The 20,293-nt window shown below is 29.4% G+C and overlaps 1 protein-coding gene across 1 annotated transcript; it reads right to left on the reverse strand.

Annotated features, from left to right (window-relative positions):
* Window positions 1–11,888: 11,888 nt before the first annotated feature.
* Window positions 11,889–14,513, reverse strand: LOC8269656 (polygalacturonase). The gene is made up of 4 exons (XM_002529044.3): window positions 13,564–14,513; window positions 12,907–13,196; window positions 12,572–12,800; window positions 11,889–12,464 (listed from the first exon to the last, which is right to left on the reverse strand). The coding sequence occupies exons 1-4, from the start codon at window positions 14,005–14,007 to the stop codon at window positions 12,246–12,248; spliced, it is 1,182 nt and encodes a 393-aa protein (XP_002529090.2). The 5' UTR covers window positions 14,008–14,513; the 3' UTR covers window positions 11,889–12,245.
* Between the last annotated feature and the right edge of the window lie 5,780 nt (window positions 14,514–20,293).

Below are 20,293 nucleotides of genomic sequence, written 5' to 3' on the forward strand. Positions count from 1 at the left end.
TTTATTTACATATATATAATTTTTAATCCTATAATATTTTCATATATGATTTTATAAGTAATACAATTAAAATTCAAAGTTTTAGAAAAAGAATTGAAATAAGTTTAGATAATTTTTGAAATTATTTTAACTTCTAAATTAATTAAAAATATTTAATTTGTTAATATCTTATAATAATATTAGTTTGGTGAGAATGTCTTAAAATGGTTGTAAGAGTATTTTTAGCATAACAAAATAAATGAGACTATAATTTAACAAGTGGTACTGGATTTCTCTTAAAAATATATTTCGAGTCACTTAAGTAATTTTAAAGTAGCATTAAATCAAAATATATCATTCTAAATTAAATCTATAAAAATAATAAAATACTGGCAATTACATAAATATCTCGGGCTGCCATTTCTGGTTTTCAACCCAAGGGCTTTACAGAGGTATCATTTGATGGACTTGAATATCCCAAAACAGTCATCTTTGTTTGAGTCACCATCTAGATCTATTGCTGTCGAGCTGGTGCTAGAAGAGGAAAAAGACTATAAGTATATCCACCCTTACCAGAGAAGGTTTAGATACTTCCATCTTAGCAGTCCTTAGAGATGCTAGGTTTACAAATTTTTATGATTCTTTATTAGGTACTGTCGAGTCGAGCCTCAATAAAGGACCAATTTCTTTCAATTGTTTTCCAAACATTACAATTTCATTAAATGATAAAAATATTTTAAAGAGCATTGTTCTTCAAATAGAGACACATAATTACAAAATTCTTGAAGGATCTATTCCGATAGCATTGATTTTCAAAATACATTACAAAGCCATGATTTCTGCTTTTGGTTCAAAACACAAGCTCCATTCACCAAAAGGAGAAACCTTATTCCTACAAACAGATCTCTCCAAATCCAATGCAACTATTCCAAAAACCATTCAATGGAAAGACATCACTCTTCCAGAAGAATGGATCCTTGAAGGTGCAACCCAACCTAAATTACCAAAGCAAACAGAACCAAATACAAATCTAAAAAATATAACCCAGTTTCCAGATGGAAAAGTAAAGCTTACATTCAACAGGAAATCAACCTCTTCTAGATTTTCTGATGATGATTCTTCAACATCGACCATAGATATTGGAAGGGTATCAAAAATACCTTCTATTATTTATGCTCCTTACAAAGAACCAACTCCATCTCAAATACAACCCAGATTTTCAACATCTGATATACCAAGCTCAAATAATATACTACAGAGTGTTGATTACCAAAGCAATATCCCCAGACCAGTTTAAAAAGAACTAAAGAAAGAAGATGAGGATATAGAGATAGTCTCTACCCCCTCTTCACCATCATCATCTGCAATAACATAAAATCTAGAAGCAGAGATCAACATGATTTCAAAAGATTTTCAAATTGATAAAAAACTTTTACATGAAGATTTCTATTCAAAGAAAAACTATTCTAAAAAATTTTAGTTTTTTAAGAATTTTTTACAAGAAAAAGACAGTATTCAATAAACATACTATCAATTTTTCATTCAAAACAAAGTCCAAATCAAATTTTTTGATTGGTTTCAGATTTATTGCAAAGAAAATAGTATTCTTTATCCCTTCAAAGAAAAGCTTATTAGTCCTGTCACTGTAAGAAACAAGGCTCCAGAGTGGAAGGTCGGGGAAAACTAAACCATCCAGTCTGAACATCCTCCTCTTAGGAAGATAACTATTCCTTATGGAGAGAACGAAATAGAGGCTACACCTTACAAATTGATAGGAGAAGATCTTGAGAAGGATGTCAAGAATATTGTCCAGCAGAATAATTTCTCGAATACCTATCTTAACACAATAAGGAAGCAGCTTGTTATGATAGAAAGCCAGATCCAAAAACCTCCTATAGTCTTCACCTCTCCAATCCCTAACACTGAACATCCAAAAGAGACAAGCCAATCAGAAAAGCTAAAAAATCCAGTCTTCAAACCCTAGCCAATATCAATTTCAAAAGCAAACTGAGTTTGCTAGAGCAGTCAGAGAACAGCTTAGCAAATTAGCAACTTCTGAGTCTTCCAAAAATCTAGTGCCAGATACTCCTCAAAGCAGTAGGAATATCAGTGCTATAGATCAAGTCCATTGCGATGAATCCAATGATTTAGAGCTTGAAAGTGTCATTGACAAACCCTCCAATATCAACAGATTGGGATGTCAAGCCCCTAGATTGACCTGGCATACTCCTAGGAATACTGCCCCAGATCTAGGAATAGAAAATAGGAACAATATCCTAACCCAATCTAGATTTAGTGCCTCCTCCGTCTATGAATGGAATATAGATGGAATGTCAGAATATAATATTCTTGGTCTCTTACAACAGATGACCATGGCAGCCAATGCTTACAAAACCCAAAGCGGTACCTCTGATAGAGCCATTGCCGAACTCCTCATAGCTGGATTTTCTGGCCAGCTTAAAGGATGGTGGGATTACCATCTCACACGAGCACAACAACTCCAAATCCTAGGTGCCATCCAAACCACAATAGAAGGGACCCCTATCTTAGATGAACTAGGAAATCCAATTGAGGATGCTGTGTCAACCTTAATCCTAACGATTTCCCTCCACTTCATAGGAGATCCTTCTCTTCTGAAAGATAAGAATGTTGAGCTCCTTAGCAATCTAACCTGTAAAAAGCTTAGCAATTTCCAAGCCTACAAAGATACCTTCCTGACCAGAGTCATGCTTAGGGAAGATTCAAACCAACCTTTCTGGAAAGAGAAATTCTTAGCTGGTTTACCTAAGATACTAGGTGAAAGAGTTAGGAATACCATAAGAAAAGTCCATAATGGCCAGATCCCTTATGATTTCTACAGTTATGGTGAATTAGTGAGCCTTACCCAGAAAGAAGGATTGAAGATATGCCATGACCTTAAACTTCAAAGGCAACTCAAATGGGAAATGAAGAAGACTAGGCAAGAACTAGGTAGTTTTTGTAACCAGTTTGAGTATAATCCCAAAGAGCCTCCCCCTACCTGCAAAGGAAAATGCAAAGAAGATTTTTCCAAATCTTTTAAGAAAAAACGTTTTTTCAAAAATAGAAGGACTCCCAAAAACAAAGACAATTTCTACAAAAGCCATCCTCTTCAAAATTTCCAAAATAAAATCTCAAAAAAGATTTTAGTAAAATTACTTGCTATAAATATGGCAAGAAGGGCCATACTTCAAAGTATTGCAAGTTTTCCAAAAAACTCCATGAGCTCCAAATAGAAGATGAAGTTTTAAGCAAAATTTCAACTCTTCTTGTTGATTCCTCTGAATCAGAGTTTTCGAATAGTGAGGAAGAGTTTCAAATTGATGAAATCAAAACCTCATCCAATTATTCTGAATCAGATTCTGAAGGTATTTCAAAGAATATTAATATGCTCACTAGGAAACAAGAAGCTCTTCTTAAAGCCGTCAACCATATTAATGACCCTCAAATCCAAAAATAAGTTTTGAAAGAAATCCTAAAAACTGAAACCCTTGTCTCCTCTTCTAGTAAGAACACTTATGATCTTACTATGATCTTGGATAAAGGAATAAAAGCTAAAAAAACCCTCTTCCTACCGTCCAAGAACTTCAGAAAGAGATCAAAGCCATCAAAACAGAGCTCAAAGATTTGAAAGAAAAATAACAAAATGATTATGTTTTACTCCAAAGCCTGATTCTCAAACAGAATAGTGATTCTAATTCTGAAGAAGAAAATAATTTTCAAAATCTTGAGGTTTCTGAAAGTGTTCCAGAAAACTTCATTAACGTTTTAAAGGAAATTACCTCAAGAAAATATTTGATTCAAATAAAACTCATTTTCCCTAGTGATTTCCAAATAGAAACCATCGCTTTATTTGATACAGGAGCAGACCTTAACTGTATTAATTATGAGCTGGTTCCTAAAAGGTATCATCAAAAAGCTAAAGAGAGGCTTACTTCAGCTAATAGTTCAAAGATTAGGATTGTGGTAAAAACTGAAACTTCAATTCTAAATAATTTTATTGCTTTAAAAAATGTTTTTAGTCTTACAAAAGATCTTCAGCAAACAGTTATTTTGCGAACTCCTTTTATCAATTTAATTACTCCTTTCAAAGTAACTACTGTTGGTATTATTTTTAAAGCTAAAGATTCAAAGATTGTTTTCCCTTTTATAGAAAAACCCAAAAAGAGAAATCTCAATCTTATTAAAGCCCACTCAATTTATAATTTTGAGATAAATGCTTTGATCAAAGGAAAACAAACCCAGCTTTTCCACTTGAAACAAGATATGGGTTTGAAAAGGATCCAAAATCCAATGCAAAATGATTTTGTCCAAAAAAGAATCTCTGATTTGCAAAAGAAGATTGAAAATGAAGTTTGTTCTGATCTTCCTAATGCTTTTTGGAGACGAAAACACCATATGGTAGATTTACCATATGAAAAAAAATTTTCTGATAAACAAATTCCTACCAAAGTAAGACCCATCCAAATGAATGAAACCCTAGAAAGCCATTGTAGAATAGAAATAAAAGATTTAGAGCGAAAAGGTTTGATTACCAAATCTAGATCCCTCTGGTCATGTGCAGCTTTCTATGTCAACAAAATAGTGAGATAGAAAGAGGAACACCTAGGTTGGTGATTAATTACAAACCTTTGAATAAAGCCCTAAAGTGGATCAGATACCCAATTCCAAACAAAAAAAATCTTCTTCAAAAGCTTCATTCTGCTTTTATTTTTTCAAAGTTTGATATGAAATCAGGATTTTGGCAAATCCAAATTCATCCAAAAGACAGGTACAAAACTGCTTTTACAGTTCCATTTGGCCAGTACAAATGGAATGTAATGCCCTTCGGATTAAAAAAATGCTCCTTCTGAATTTCAAAAAATCATGAATGACATTTTCAATCCTTATTCAAAGTTTTGCATTGTCTACATTGATGATGTGTTGATATTTTCAAAATCTCTATAACAACATTTCAAACACTTGGAGACATTTTTCTATGTTGTTAAGAAAAATGGTTTAGTGGTTTCAAAATCCAAGATATCTTTATTCCAAATAAAAATTAGATTTCTTGGTCACTATATCTCCCGGGGAACTATCACACCAATTGAAAGGTCTCTAACCTTTACTTCAAAGTTTCCAGACAAAATTTTGGAAAAAACACAATTACAAAGATTCCTTGGTAGTTTAAATTATGTAATAGATTTTTATCCAAATTTGAACTATCTTGCAAAGCCCCTTCATGATAGGTTAAAGAAAAACCCCCCTGCATGGACCGATGAGCATACAAAGATTGTCCAAAGCATAAAAAACCAAGTTTCTGAAATACCATGTTTACACCTAGCTGATCCATCTGCATTCAAAATTGTTGAAACTGATGCATCAAATCTAGGATATGGTGGAATTCTTAAGCAAGTCCAAAATAACAAAGAATGTATTGTCCAGTTTACTTCTGCACACTTGAATGATACACAAAAAAACTATTCAACTATCTAAAAAGAAATTCTTTCGATAGTTTTGTGCATTTCAAAATTTCAAAGCAATCTTTTAAACCAAAAATTTCTTTTAAGAATTGATTGTAAATCTGCTAAAGAAGTTTTACAAAAAGATGTTCAAAACATAGCTTCAAAATAAATTTTTGCCAGATGGCAAGCCATTCTTTCTGTTTTTGACTTTGAAATCGAATACATAAGAGGAAATTCAAATTCAATTCCAGACTTTCTAACTAGAGAGTTTCTTCAAAAACAGGAGTGAAAATGCTAAGAAAATCAAAAGCAAAAGAAGAAAAGTCGACAGCAAGTTCAAAGCCGATCCGGCCCAATAACAATTGCAAATTCAGGAGTGGCTTGCACATCAAGATCCTGAATTCCTGAAAAGGGTCGAAGAATATTCAAAGCAAGTGATACAACTTCAATCTGAAACCTCTCTAAAGTCATCCTCCTCCTCCAACAAGGGTAAAGGTATACTTTCTATCCCTTTTTCAAAACTTGAGATAGAAATTTTCCCTCAAAACCTATCTCAGAACTCTAAAAGTATTTCAAAGCCCAACTCTGAGAAATAGTTTTATCACAAACAAAACTTTTTAAATCTAACGAATATATAGAAAAGCAAAATTTTCAAAACATTTTGATTATTGAGGAAGGATTCTGTACAGAAAGCCCCTCAAAACTGATTTCAAAGATTTTCCCTCCAGGATGGTATTTCAAGCCCTGGAATATTTCAAAGCCTCAATCCTACTACCAGTCTATCCTTGAGTTAACTGGTTCTGCAAAGTTCAAACACTTCAAAAAACACAAAGACTATAAAGACCCCGCATATTCCACATGCACCATACAAAGAATCCTCCACCCTACAGATTGGGGAATAGATTTACACTCTTCAAGATCTTTCCCAACTTCCCTCCAAAGAACCTACCCATCAAGCCTAAACACTTCTTTCAACTATTGGGATTACCAGCAAGCTTAGTTTAATACCTTTCTTCTTCAAAACGAAGGACAAAGCCATTCTTTGCTTTTCTACTTCGATACAAGCTAAATCCAAACTTCAAAGATCCCCTATTGGTTTAAACAATGGTGGAATTTTTATAGCAATGTTCCTGAGACCATAATTCCAGAAGTTCTACCTCTATTTAACCTTTTCAAAGCCCACTATAAACCAAACAAATTAGAAAGACGTTTTCCCCCGTTATTTCTATTTTGTTCAAACTTCTTTCTTTCCTCAGTATGTGTATGGTATTTCCATTTCAATCAAGCAGCAGATGGAGAAATCATTCTTACCCGAAGGTTCAAAGTCAAATGGTGGGATAAATTTAACCACCAAGAAAAATTATCACTAAAGTTGGTACAAAATTTCCTTTCAAAAAATAGCTTCTTGCCACCTCCGAAAGAATATACCACTTTCTTGGCACAGAAGTCCTTCATAATTCCAAAGCTAGCGGCGGGTCAGACAGAAAAAGATTTCTTACAGTTGATCAAACAATTGTCGAAAACCGCCTCTTGCAAAGGAAAATCAAAAGCTTCATCTTCCTCTTCTAGCACCAGCTCGGCAGCAATAGACCTAGATGGTGACTCAAATAAAGATGACTGTTTTGGGATATTCAAGCCCATCAAATGATATCTCTGTAAAGCCCTTGGGTTGAAAACCGGAAATGGCAGCCTGAGATATTTATGTAATGGGCCAAAAGCCCAATGTAAAAAGAAAGAGTCATTTAAAAAGAAAAAAGAAAGAAGACAAAAGACTCTTTAAAAAAGTAAAAGATTCTTTTTCAAAGCATGGCCGACAACTTCCACAAAAGGAGTGAAGCATTTTACTCTATTATCACAAGACAACAAGAAGAAGTGGAGTCCCCTTTATTCCACTAAGAAGAGCATCCAAAGCTTCAAGAAGAGCATACAAAGCTTCAAGGCCTCTATAAATAGAGGAGTTTCCCTTAGAAGAAGGCAGACTAAAAAATACGAAGAACTTCTTGTATTCTTCAAGTCACACAAAGAGAAATATAGTGAGAAAAGAGAGAGTATAGTGTGAGAGTGATAGTGAGAAGAAACACTTTCCTCTTATATTCAATTTCTCCTCTATAAGTTATATTTCTTTAGTTTAAAGCTTTCATTTTAAAGATTTTTTCAAAGTTTGTATATTTGTTCAAAGTTTGTACCTATCAATAAAATTTTTATCTTCTTATCTACAATCTTTTAGATTTAACAAGCGTATGCTCTGTGCTTGCTTAATCTGAAGATCCTGCACACCAGAAACTTGTTGATCTATCTTTTGTTTCTCTATCTTGGTAATATATATATATATATATATCTTAATGCATTGTTTTTAATTAATTATAAAATTAATTATTTTATTTTATAATTTTACTATAGCGACTCATTCACTTTTTTAAAATACATTTTTTTTAATTTTTAAGATATATTTTTCTTGTTTACTACTCACATAAACAATTCTTTATAGATATGAAAATGAACCAAACATCAACCAGATATCAATCATACTCATCTTAAAATCAATAAAACATCAAGAAAAATTAAGAAATTAATATATATTTCAAAAAAAAGTTATCATAATATAAGTATTTCTAGCCATGTTTGTTTGCTAATTTCATGGCAAGTCAACCTGTAAAGTATCCAAAATCAATCCATGACTTTATCATTCTTTTTCTTTTTAATAATTTTCTATATCAATAAAATAAATAAATAAATCATAATTAAGTACAAAATAAGATAAATCTAAATATCAAAATATAATTTTTTAAATAAAATAATTAATCTTTAATATTTTAAAATTTATTAAACAGGTAAATAACATTTCAAGGAAAGAAATTAAAGACACTTCTCCATATATAAGAAAGTAAAAAAAAAAGTAAATAAAGCATAAATTGGCATAAACAAATCATGACGGAACTGTAAATACAGCTAAAAGATTAGAAGACTTCAAAAAAAAAATATATATATATATAATTTTTAAATATTTTTTATATAAAATTTGAAAAGAGCTAAACTTCTTACAAATTTGAAAAAAAACTAATCTTCATAGATCTAAAAATCAACCAGACATCAGCCATACCCATTTTAAAATCAACCAGATATCAACAAAAGTCATTTAGTTATAAAATAATTTTAAGAAAATAGAAATCAATCAAAAAATATTTTAAAAAAATTAAGTAAATAAAAAAATATTTAAATGACTAAATAATATTAACAAATGACAATCACATCCAATATATATTGGTCACAAGAAGAATATGCATAATGTAATATGCATAATGTATCATTTGTAATAAACTAATTATTTTATTCCATAATATTTTGTTCTCGTAACTTTTTATTTGTAGGTACTATGGCTTGAATTTTTTAGAATTAAAAAAGTCAAAAAATATAGAAAGCCACGGAATACTATATATACTAGTCTTAATTAATATATATTAAACATCAAGATAAACATATAAATATATATATATATATTAAAAACCTAAAATATTTTTCTTATTCCTTTGTGATTTTTATTTACATAAAAAAATTAAAACATGTTCCATTTTTATAAATTAGAAAATTAATAACAAAACAGTCAAGTGTAAGATTTTATTAATGAATCTAAAATGGTTAGAGATTCAAATTATTTTATTCACTCTTAGAAAAGAGATAAAACATTTGAAGCCAAACTGCATAAAGTTAAAATTTTTGTTGATATTTCTGTTATCTTATCTGTTTTATTTTTAGTTTTTATTTTTTAAATTTAAAATTGTATTTAAAAAAGTTGAAAAATTCGAAAAAAATAAGACCATATTTGAATATTATTGTGTTATCTTGTAAGACTAATTAGACTTTTTTTTTTGGAACTGATTAATTTCACTCATATTGTTATTTTCTTATAGATTTAAACACTTGTCACATATTTATAACCTCTAGACATTTTAAGGAACAAAGGAAAATGGAAAAACAAGAAGAAAATAATACGAAAAAAAAAACAATTTTAGAACATTAAATGAAAGCATAGTTCGAAATAAGAATGATTGAAAAGTTTAAAGAACGAGTTTATCTTTTTATTTTATACCTTCATGATTAAGTTTGCGATAGCAACTAATAACTTGTACTTATTACATTTACCCTGAAAAGCGTAAAAAGGAAAGTTGAAAGTATAAGAATACAATGAAGTAAAATAAGAGATATTTTTGTAATTATTTCTAAAAAAACGTGTTGGACGTAATTTTCTCTAGAAATATAATTATATATCATAACATATATAAAAGTACAAAGAATGAGATGAGAAAAATTACTAAAAGAGACTTATAATTAATATCGTTAAAATTAATTGATTTAGTTTCTTACTAATTTAATGTAATTAACTAAAATGATAATATACAACTAAGATATTAAAATATTATATATAAAAGATAAAGATAAGTTTATTTAAATTTATATATAATTACAATACTAAAAGATTATAAATAAAAAAATTTAAAAATTATTAAAGAAAAAGGAAAAAAGAAGAAGAAAAAGAAAATATAAAAGCTTGATTAACATATTTCAATTAACATTGTTGGAATGAACTTTTTCACTTAATGCATATGATATGTTGAGATGGAATGTAGAGCTAAATGGTTAAAACTGTCATAAAAATTAAGAGAATTTATAGAAAATGGAAGAAAAGTATTATAATTTCATTTTGTTAATATGGTTAATTTACTGGGTGCATTATACATATAATTTATAAGCGTTAATATAATTAGTACTTATTTTAGCAAATATTAAATCAATGTTATAGAGAGTTTATTATTATTATCGTCGAATAATATATTTTAGACAACTGCTAAATCAGTTTTTGCAGGATACCGATATTAGTTAAGAATAGTTTGTTTTGCTTTGGCTATAGTTATGAAAATGTAATTAAGCTTCAGTTGTATTAAGATGCATTTGAACTTGGATCTTTTTGCTTATATTTGTGAAGTTGACGATTCTTTTCAAGTCTATTTGAATAAGTCTTTTGGCTTGAGTAACTATTTTCAATTGTAATTTTTTTTTTTTTTTTTGTAGATTGATAAAAATTTGATTACCAACACAAGAAAGAAGTAGAGTTTAATTATAATAAAAAAATAATTTCATATTTTATTTATTAGAATAATTTAATTAATTATTATAATTTATTGGTGCTAAAATTTGAAATTTTTAACTAATTATTTACACATATATTTATAATTTATATGAGAAATTTGAAATAGATCACCAATTTCGCATATTAACATCTTCTATACAAAAGTTAAAATTTCATTAAATATTCAATGAAAATATAAAAATAAAAATTAGGATAAAATTAAAAAAAAAATAAATAGATTAATACTTCTATAATATCATTATCTGAATTTGGTATTATTGACAATTGATATATTTCATTATAACTTTATGTTGTAATTGACAATTTACGAGTTTTATAATGATAGTGATAACTAATTTTATAAAAATATTATATTACATAAAAAATATAATAAAAATAGAGAAAAGAATTAAAAGAAAACGTGATAAGTTAAGAATTAAAATATATTAGTGCTAGATTAGAGCTTTAATAAAAAGAATTTGATGAAAGAAAAACTCAAATAGAGAATCCTGTTGCATTACCCTTATTAGAAATATTAATTTTTAATACTATCAAATTAATATACTTTTACAGTGTATATGAGTCTTCAGCTTTCTTTTCAATAATATATTAAATTTATCTATTGTATAAATTAATTTCTTAGTTGATGAATTTACTATAATAAAATGATTTTAGCATTATCTTAAAATATTATAATAAAATAATATTATTATTATTTTAATAATAGAAATATTAATATATTAAATTAAAAAATATATAATTTTTATTTTCAAATAATAAGAGTCAGATATAATCTCATATGAGAAAAAGTAAACAAATTATAAAGTAGAATATACATGGAGTAGGTTGTGTCTTAGCACAAACCGATTGTTCTTGTGCTTATATAATTCCTACATCATTTAGCCCAAGACTTTCAACACCAATTGTTTTTCTTTTTTTCTTTTAAGAATAGCAGAGGATATTGTTGGCCATGATCAAACTCGAAATCTAGCACCTAAATTTAAAGTAACAAATTGAATTGAATTGATTTGAATTGGTAAAATTCGAAGGATCAAAATTAATTAAGTTGTTAAAGTATCTGTCACGTTTTTTGAATAAAAATTTAATTGATTATTTATTATTATTATTTCTTTTTTGGAAGCAGTGCAGGTCGGTACACTCCTAGACCAACAGGCACCTATCAGATCATTCCTCAATAACTGATGAATCCCGGCAGGAGGGGCACTTCAATATAGTAACACCTGATTGTCATATTCTTTTCTTTTTATAGTTTATGATATAATTAATATCTTATTTGAATTCTTAATAAAAAAGCAATTGAATTAACTAAAATCACACAACAACATAGATTCATTATTTACCAAATTAAGAAATCATATCTAATGTAGGCGCAAGGCCGGGCCCCAAGCAATCACTATGTGCTAGCGGTGCCCCTGGCCCGAGCAAATAGACTTGCTAAAAGATCACCTACTACTTTAACACAATAATACAAGCACGTCCCTTTTCTTTTTATCAGGGGATTCATAAATATGAATCTAATTCTTAATTACTGGGTTGAACAAATATGAATGTGTGTGTGTGTACATATACATATATATATATATATATATATATATATATATATATATATATATATATATATATATATATATATATATATATATTTATATGCTTGCCATCTACAGACAACTACTGGGTTGAACGAAACCAGAAGCTGTTCCATCGGCATTGTTGCAAGAAGCATCTGCTGGCTGATTCTTGTATGTCAATTTCACATCTTCCAGTTTGATACCAGTGCACGGTTCCTTTTTGCTGCAGTCAAATTTCACTGCTACTTCTGTTGCTGATGTTCCATGGATGTCTTGGTACGTGACGCCGCTAATCTTAACACCAGACTCCTGTTCAACACAAAAATAATTTTAAGGTCAGATTTTTATTTTTGTTTGTTACTATTCATTAATCATATTATGTATCAAGTAGGAGAAAGATCAATATTTGAGCCTACCTGACCAGGGCAATTTTTGTTGTCGGGGCAATAATTTTGATCGATCACAATTGGATTCTGGACATTGGTCATGATAGCATGTTGGAAAAGTATGTTTCTTGCAAACCCACTACTAGGTCTTCCCCAAGATTTAATTCTCACTCCATTTTGAGTACCAGTGAATGTAACTGTTTTAACTGTCACATTTTGTACACCAGCCTCTTGAAGGTCCTTTCCTAAACTACCAATACTGCATCATATCACACATATTTAATTAGTTAATCAACTTTTATACACACTATTAATTACAGTATCCCATTATGCAAATTCAGAATTATAATTTGTTTAACTGTTACCTGATTCCGTGGCCAGGACCACATGCTATATTTTCAATCCACAAGTTAGTGGCACCAGGACCGATTGAGATGCAATCATCGCCAGTTCTAATCTTGGAGTTTAAGATCGTTACACCGCCTGATTGTTGTACATGAATGCCGTCGGTGTTAGGGCTGTCGCCAGAGGCTGAAACTGTAACCCCTTGCACTTTCACGTTCTGGCAACCATTGATGACAATATGGAACATTTGGCTATTTTGTGAAGTCAATCCTTTAATCGCAATATTCTTCGAGTTGGAAAATCCCAGTGACTGCATAAATAGACAAAGAACAAATTAAAAAAAAAAATGTTAATAAGGGGCAAAGTGCTTATGGAAAGTAAATTTGACCTATGGGATTCTTGGTTTAAATAACAAACTAAGATTAAGGCATAAGCAAATGGTTGACCCTTTAGATTCTTAATTGTTAATTCTGAGTGTATTCATGCATATGAATATCTGGGTAATTAATTTTAACGTGTTGCTTAATTTATGAAAAGGATAAACTTTCAAATTTCTCAGTTTGAGTGTGTGAATGGTTTCAAAAGATTTAAACGGCAAGTGTATCAATGATCGGTTACCAATCTTGCTAATTTTCGGCATACTAAAAAGAATTACCCGGCATTGTCATTTCACTTACCGTGGCACCACTAGGGCAATTCTTGCCAGAGGCTTTGCAAGCCCATAAACCAGAACCTTGTCCATCAAGAATTCCGCCCGAGATAGTAACACCATTCACATGCTGAAAGTAAAGCCAGTAACCAGCATTACCAATAACCTTATAATCTGATGGAGCAACAAGGGTGCCATCTATACGAAACAAGATTGCATTATTCTTGCATGGACCCCCAAAAGACAAATCTTTCAGAAAGAATTTCCCTGACGGCACATAGATAGTTGGTGGCTTAGTTGAGCCACAAGCTTGTGTCCATGCAGCAAGAAAGGCTTTGGTTGAGTCAGTTCTGCCATCAGGTTTAGCCCCATAACTCAAAACATTATATTGTGCTGCTGTAGCTAAAGATGAGGTAAAGAGAAGGATGAGAAGTGCAAGAAATGAAAAAGAGCTCTGTCTTGTATTGGCCATATCTTGAGTTTGTAAAGCCAGCTTGTTCTGTGTGTGTATGGGAGAGATAGAGAGAATGGAATTAGATTGTGGTACAACTTAAAGGACTCTGAAGGGGTATTTATAGAAATTTGAATGCAGTTACTGAAACTGTAGATTGCATGAATAAAACAAAAGTTAGATAAGGGATTAAAATAATAATAATAATAATAATAATGACAATAAAAAATAAATAAATAAAAAAAGCAATGTTGATCAACCATAATTAGGGATGGGTCTTGTTTTAGTTTCTAATGGAAGTGTTTTACCTTTCTGAAAATACCCTTTGCTTGTAGAGTTAGACAGCTTGCATTTATGGGTATATACTTTGAAGTACTGCGCTTCCATGTGAAGAATGCTTATACAAGTAGGAAAAAATATACTGTCTGTTATATTCACATTTTAAGTCTTAGCTAAACCTCCCATATTCCCATTCTACTATTCTACTTTTGGTTTTCTACTTTTTGCAACATGATGAATGTATCTAAATAATCTTATTTGGACTGAATACTTGGAATTTACCTAAAAATGTCATTACTCTTATGATTGAGCACTGCATATTTACTTTAACTGATCTTATTATTTCTGTTTATCAATTGGTTTCTGTCAGAGTTCAAACTTAGCTTTAGAGTCCTAAACACCACTACAGTATTAATTGATGTTTGTTCGATTCTTATACATATAGTATTATATCTGTCTAATTAAAGTTTATGCACTTTTTTGAATTTTTTTATAGATTATAAATAAATGAAGAACAAATTCAACTTCAAAATCTTATTTAAATTGAAATATAGTAATTGCACTTTTAAATTGATATTAAAAATGTAAATAGTAAATACTCAAACTTTGTTTTATTCTTTTGTATATATATTAAAATTTAATTTAGAGCGCAACGAATAGAATTTTTATAAATAGTAAAATACTACTTTAAGAATTCTAATACAGCTGCTGCATATCTAACATTTAAACTCAAGATATTAATTAATAATTTATCTTATTGAATACGGTTTTCAAATTTTAGAATGTTGAACATACTCAATATACAAACTTTTCTTTTGTCATATATACATATAACAGATGCAAACAAAAGATGTATGACATATGATTTTCTTTTTGAATATTATTAATTTTTTGTTATAATTAATATAATACAATAAATATATGGATATAAATAGGACAAATGCACGTACATGGTTGCTTGATAAGGTAGTAAATTAAGAAAAAAGAGTCACAGCTTCACCGTTAACGTGACAGTGGAAAACATCTTATCCAAAGCCACCAGAAGAGAGCCACAGCCTTCGTTTCTTCTTTTTCCCGTGTATTATAATTATAAATTATAATCTCTTTGCTTTAAGTACAAGACACAATCTCTCCTTTTCTCATTAAAACCATCTCGTCCTCATATTTAACTTCATTTTTCTCCATGGTTATGGGACATGGAAAGATGGGGGAAATTCCTCACCCGAAAAGAATTAATGGGTATGCGATCAATAGGGTTTTGTGCCTGGCAATAATTTTATTTTATTTATTTTATTCTTTTTTGTTCTTGAATGAGTAACAGACAAGACAGCCACTTTTGTGCATTAATTAATTGACATTTCCACGACAACATCAAAGTTTAAAACGGAAGAAGAAGAAGAAGATGATGATGATGATTGTAACAACTGTTGCAACATGAGAGTGTAACGTGACATGTCGTAGAGTAGGAGAATGGGAAAAAGTTGGCATCCTGTTTATCCAGCTTCTCGCTACACATGCTTTATATGGAACATCATTGTCCCTAAATCTTCTTTCTTCTCTTAGTTATTAGGGTTTTTTACCTTTTTTCTTTTTTCCTTTTAAGGTTTCATTCAGAATATCGCTGTAAACGGAGTTATAAATATTTCAATCAGCTAAAGTAATATTTCTTTTTTCTTTTTCTTTAATCTTTCATTTTGGTTCTCGTATACAAACTTATGATGTAAGATCGTACACTTAACTTAAATTATTATTGAGCATAATTATAAGTATTGATTTTTGTTAATCATATTCTGAAGACCCAAGAAATTTTTAATACAACAGCATATTCCAAATTATTCTTTTCAGGTGGATGTATAATTTTCCATTTTACTCAAAAAGGAACAGAAATCTCACAAGTGTAAAGGTAATAAGTAGGTCGTTATGGGCACTGGCCCAAATAATCGGCAGCCCCATAACTATGGGCTCTGAACATTGTTATAAAGTTTTGTTCTTAAAAGACGTTCAAAGAACATAGTTTCAATAATTTCCAAAAAAAGGAAGATAGTTTTAGGTTCACATGCCTGGCTAATTAAGTTTCTTAGTCAATTATTTCTATTTCTTGTAATTGGGAAGTTCAAGAAGAATTCCATATGTGGTAAACCTAATAACTCTGCTCAAACCTAATAAGGTTAGTTGAATACAGTTAAAAAAGTTGAAGAAGCTGATTACAATTTTTGTCAGGATCATGCATATATTTTCAGAAGCAAGCAATTGACTTACAAGAGATGGTGATCATGCGTCTTTATCCTGATTATATCATTTCTGCCATGCAGAAGAAGAAGAAGAAGAATCAATATTGCCGCCATGCATGTATATAATTAATTTTTCCATGGAGACAGACAGCCAATACAATTTCAAAAGCCATAGTAATTTACGTGTTAGATTTTAGAACCAGAGTCCTGCTCCTGCAGGTTACAGGCACATGTCTTTATTGGCCACCACAAATTATATCAACATATATACATGCTTTTTAATTTTGACATATATATGGCTAAGAGATGATGATTTCCTAGTAACCTTCTACTTAACTTTTTTTTTTATTATTATTATTTATTTTAATGTTGGACATTTCATTAAGAAAAGTCCCATGCCCATGTGATGAACTCAAGGGTTAGTTGGATAGAGATTAAAGTCCCATTGCTTTATAGTTCAAATTTGAAATTTTTGGGTCTGCCTTAGTTGGCATATAATATGACATATGATAAGATATTGGGATTAATATGAGTAATTTTAAAAAAGGAAAATGCTAAACATTCCATTAATAAGTTGAGTCGAAATGGTAAGAGTCAGGTCAATGGTTTAATTAATTCTTGGAAGGTAGTGATTAAAATTCTTAAGTATTACCATTGATACACACAAAATAGCAGAATTAGGGGGCCAGTAAGGGGTAACTGCCCCAGCAATAAATTTGCCACCTCCATTCCTTTTTTATTTATAGGAATTTGATTGAAATTGAATTCTGGATCGATACCGGAAGCGAATATAAAAAAATATGAAATAAAATATAAAGAAATGAAAGAGGATCGGATTCTATGTATATTGTATTTGAGAAAAAAAAAGGTCGACAGATTCTAAATTATAACGAATTTTAGGGCCCGCTCGACTCCCTTATTATTTTTATCCCGTTATCCAATAAATGCCCAAAATTCCTAATAATATTCAATTTAAAGTGAGTAAACAAAATTTCAAATTTTTTCTTTGGCCCCATTTTCGATAAAAATGCTTAACGAAAGTTTGGGTTCCGATTTTTTGAATTTCTAATTGAAAAAAATTGGATTATGGAAATTCCATTTTCCCTACGATTTTAATATTTTTCTTTTGAAATAAGGATAAATACAAATGGCGTTTTCTTAAGTCCAAGCGATCTTTTTGTATGCATTTGCCCCATCCAATTGAGGTATTTGAATTGATTATAAAAACATGAGTTTATATATATAGATAAACTTTTAGATTATTGTCACTTTTTATTATTTTTCTCTTAAATTTTGTCATTCTAGCTATATTTTCTGGATCGCACTGTAGGGACATATTCATTGCAGACAAATTTACCAAAAAAAAAAAGAAAAAACACTGTTAATTAGCTCGTTGATCAAAGTCAATAACTGAAAGATAACAAATAATGACCACATACATGGTAGCACTAGTTAGGAAAATCATTTAGAGCAATTTTTCTTATGGTTGTTGCCTATAAAAATGTGAGTACACAGTAAATTATGTAATAAATAGGTGCAATGCATATGATTGCATAGAATAATAAAATGTAGAACTAATTAATTTGAATTTGAGTTAATTAACATAATGTGACTGAATCATGTAACAAGTATAGTACGGATATTAATATATTGATGATGATGATGATGATGATCAATATACATGCAAACCCATGAACATGCTGCCTCTAGAAACAAAAATTGCCCGAAACATGGAATCCTGAAACAAGGAAATTTGCACATTTTAGAGAAGTTTTTGGTTCCTTTTTCCTTATCTTGCTGCTTTTCTTTAATGTGTACTGTGTGTGCTTCGAAGACATGGATTTATACAAGACATATATGCTCAAAATTCTCAGTTGTGCTTGAAGGGCCATCCTTGTCTGTCCTATTGTTGAAGGTCATCTGGCCTAAAATAATGGATTTTGACCCTTCTTTTTCTTTCTATCTCTTCTTCCATAATAGAAAGAGTCCTATATTCCAAGCTCCAACTGTTAACTATATAATAAAATCTGCCCTTATATGCTATATGTTTAATTAAGTCATGAAATATCAGGGGAAAAATATTAAATTAGTTATATACTAGTTTAGAGCACCAATTCTGCAGTTGTGTATAATAATAAACAAGCTTAAAAATAATTTAAACAGTTAATAATAAAGCAATAATATACTAGTTCATGATTCTGCATTTAGAGCTTTTACATTTTTATTTTTGTCGGTCGAAAAAATCTCATAATAATAAAAATAATTTTAATAGACTCTATTTATCATGTAATTTATATATAAAATTAATTATAATGAGACGTATTAACAAAAACTAATTAATATTGAACCAACTTTGTAATTGCAATTGCGGCCAGCCACGATGTTGACCTTTTTCTTTTCTTTTTTTCTCCTCTTTTAATCTTTTTGTTCCTTGCTTATAATTAAAGTCTACAAACTTTTTTCAAACCTTGACAAGCTAATCATATCCATGCATGAACTAATTAGATTATAATTAATTACGTTGCCTTTTGAAGAAATCCCATTTTTAAATTAAACATAAGAAAAGGGTTGCATACGAATAATGTTATTTTAATTAACATTCAGATGTCTAATTATTTTATGTGGTTTGTAATAATGATTGGGATTTGGTAATCTTATTATTGAATTGGCTAAGAATAATTATGCTCGTAATAGGAATTTTCTGAGCATTAATGATAAAAGAAAATTGGTCCGTCTGAGCAGATGGAAGTCAAATTAAGAAACTGATTAATCGAATCGGTCACTTTGATTATAGAAAAACTATTTTTATATGAGGAATGAGGGGTCTTAATGTTAAATTAAATCTGTCAGTTTTAAATAAATATATAGAAATTTTTTGATTGGTTGATGACCGGTTAATACTAATAGACTTTTTTAAAAAAAAAAAAAAAAGAAATCAACTGCTTATTTTTTAGGGTAATTACTATTTAATTCTTAACTTTTATTTTAATATATGAGCCGTTTTTTATCTCAATTTTTTTTTTAAATTTTTCAAAATTAACTTTTAATTTCAGACTAAATTTTAAAATATTTATAATTTAGTCCCTAAACTTTTACCAAGTATGAAATATATTTAAGATTAATTCTTTTATCATACTAGAGTGAAATTATAAATTTTAATAGGAATAATACTTAGTTGTATAATAAGTTAATTCTAGTATTTAATAAAATTTATTAATTATCATTTTTACTTGCTTGAATTTTTAGCACAATTTAATTCTAAAAATTTAAATATTTTAAAAATATTTATATTTAAAGCAACATTATCAAATTAGTGTATAACTTAATCTGAATTATTAAAATACAATAAATATTTATAGTTAGAAATATTTATTTATATTATTATTTTGATAGGCATTAAATTAAACTATGCTAAAATTCTATTTGAATTTGATAAAATAATTAATTTTAAATGATTTTAATACTAAATAAGAAATTTAAAGATCAAATTATAATTTTAACTTTCAATTTAATGCATAAGATTAGTGCTTTGTTTTATAAAAACATAAGAGGAGTTTAATATAATAAAATCAACACAGAGGCAATTTATATAATAGAGTAAAAATGAGAAGGTAAATTTTTTAATTAAGCTAAGTTATAATTTGATTAGCCGAACCGCGAGGGATTCTAATTTTAGGTAGCAAATGCATGTGGGTGGGGGCGAAATCTTGAAAAGGAGACAAAAGGGTAAGTATGCCACTCCTGGATAAAACGTAGGGATCTGTGCCCACCATTTCAGTTTAGGGCAAGTTTTTTCA

This window comes from Ricinus communis, chromosome 1 (genome assembly GCF_019578655.1).
Source record: "Ricinus communis isolate WT05 ecotype wild-type chromosome 1, ASM1957865v1, whole genome shotgun sequence".
Lineage (NCBI taxonomy): Eukaryota > Viridiplantae > Streptophyta > Magnoliopsida > Malpighiales > Euphorbiaceae > Ricinus > Ricinus communis.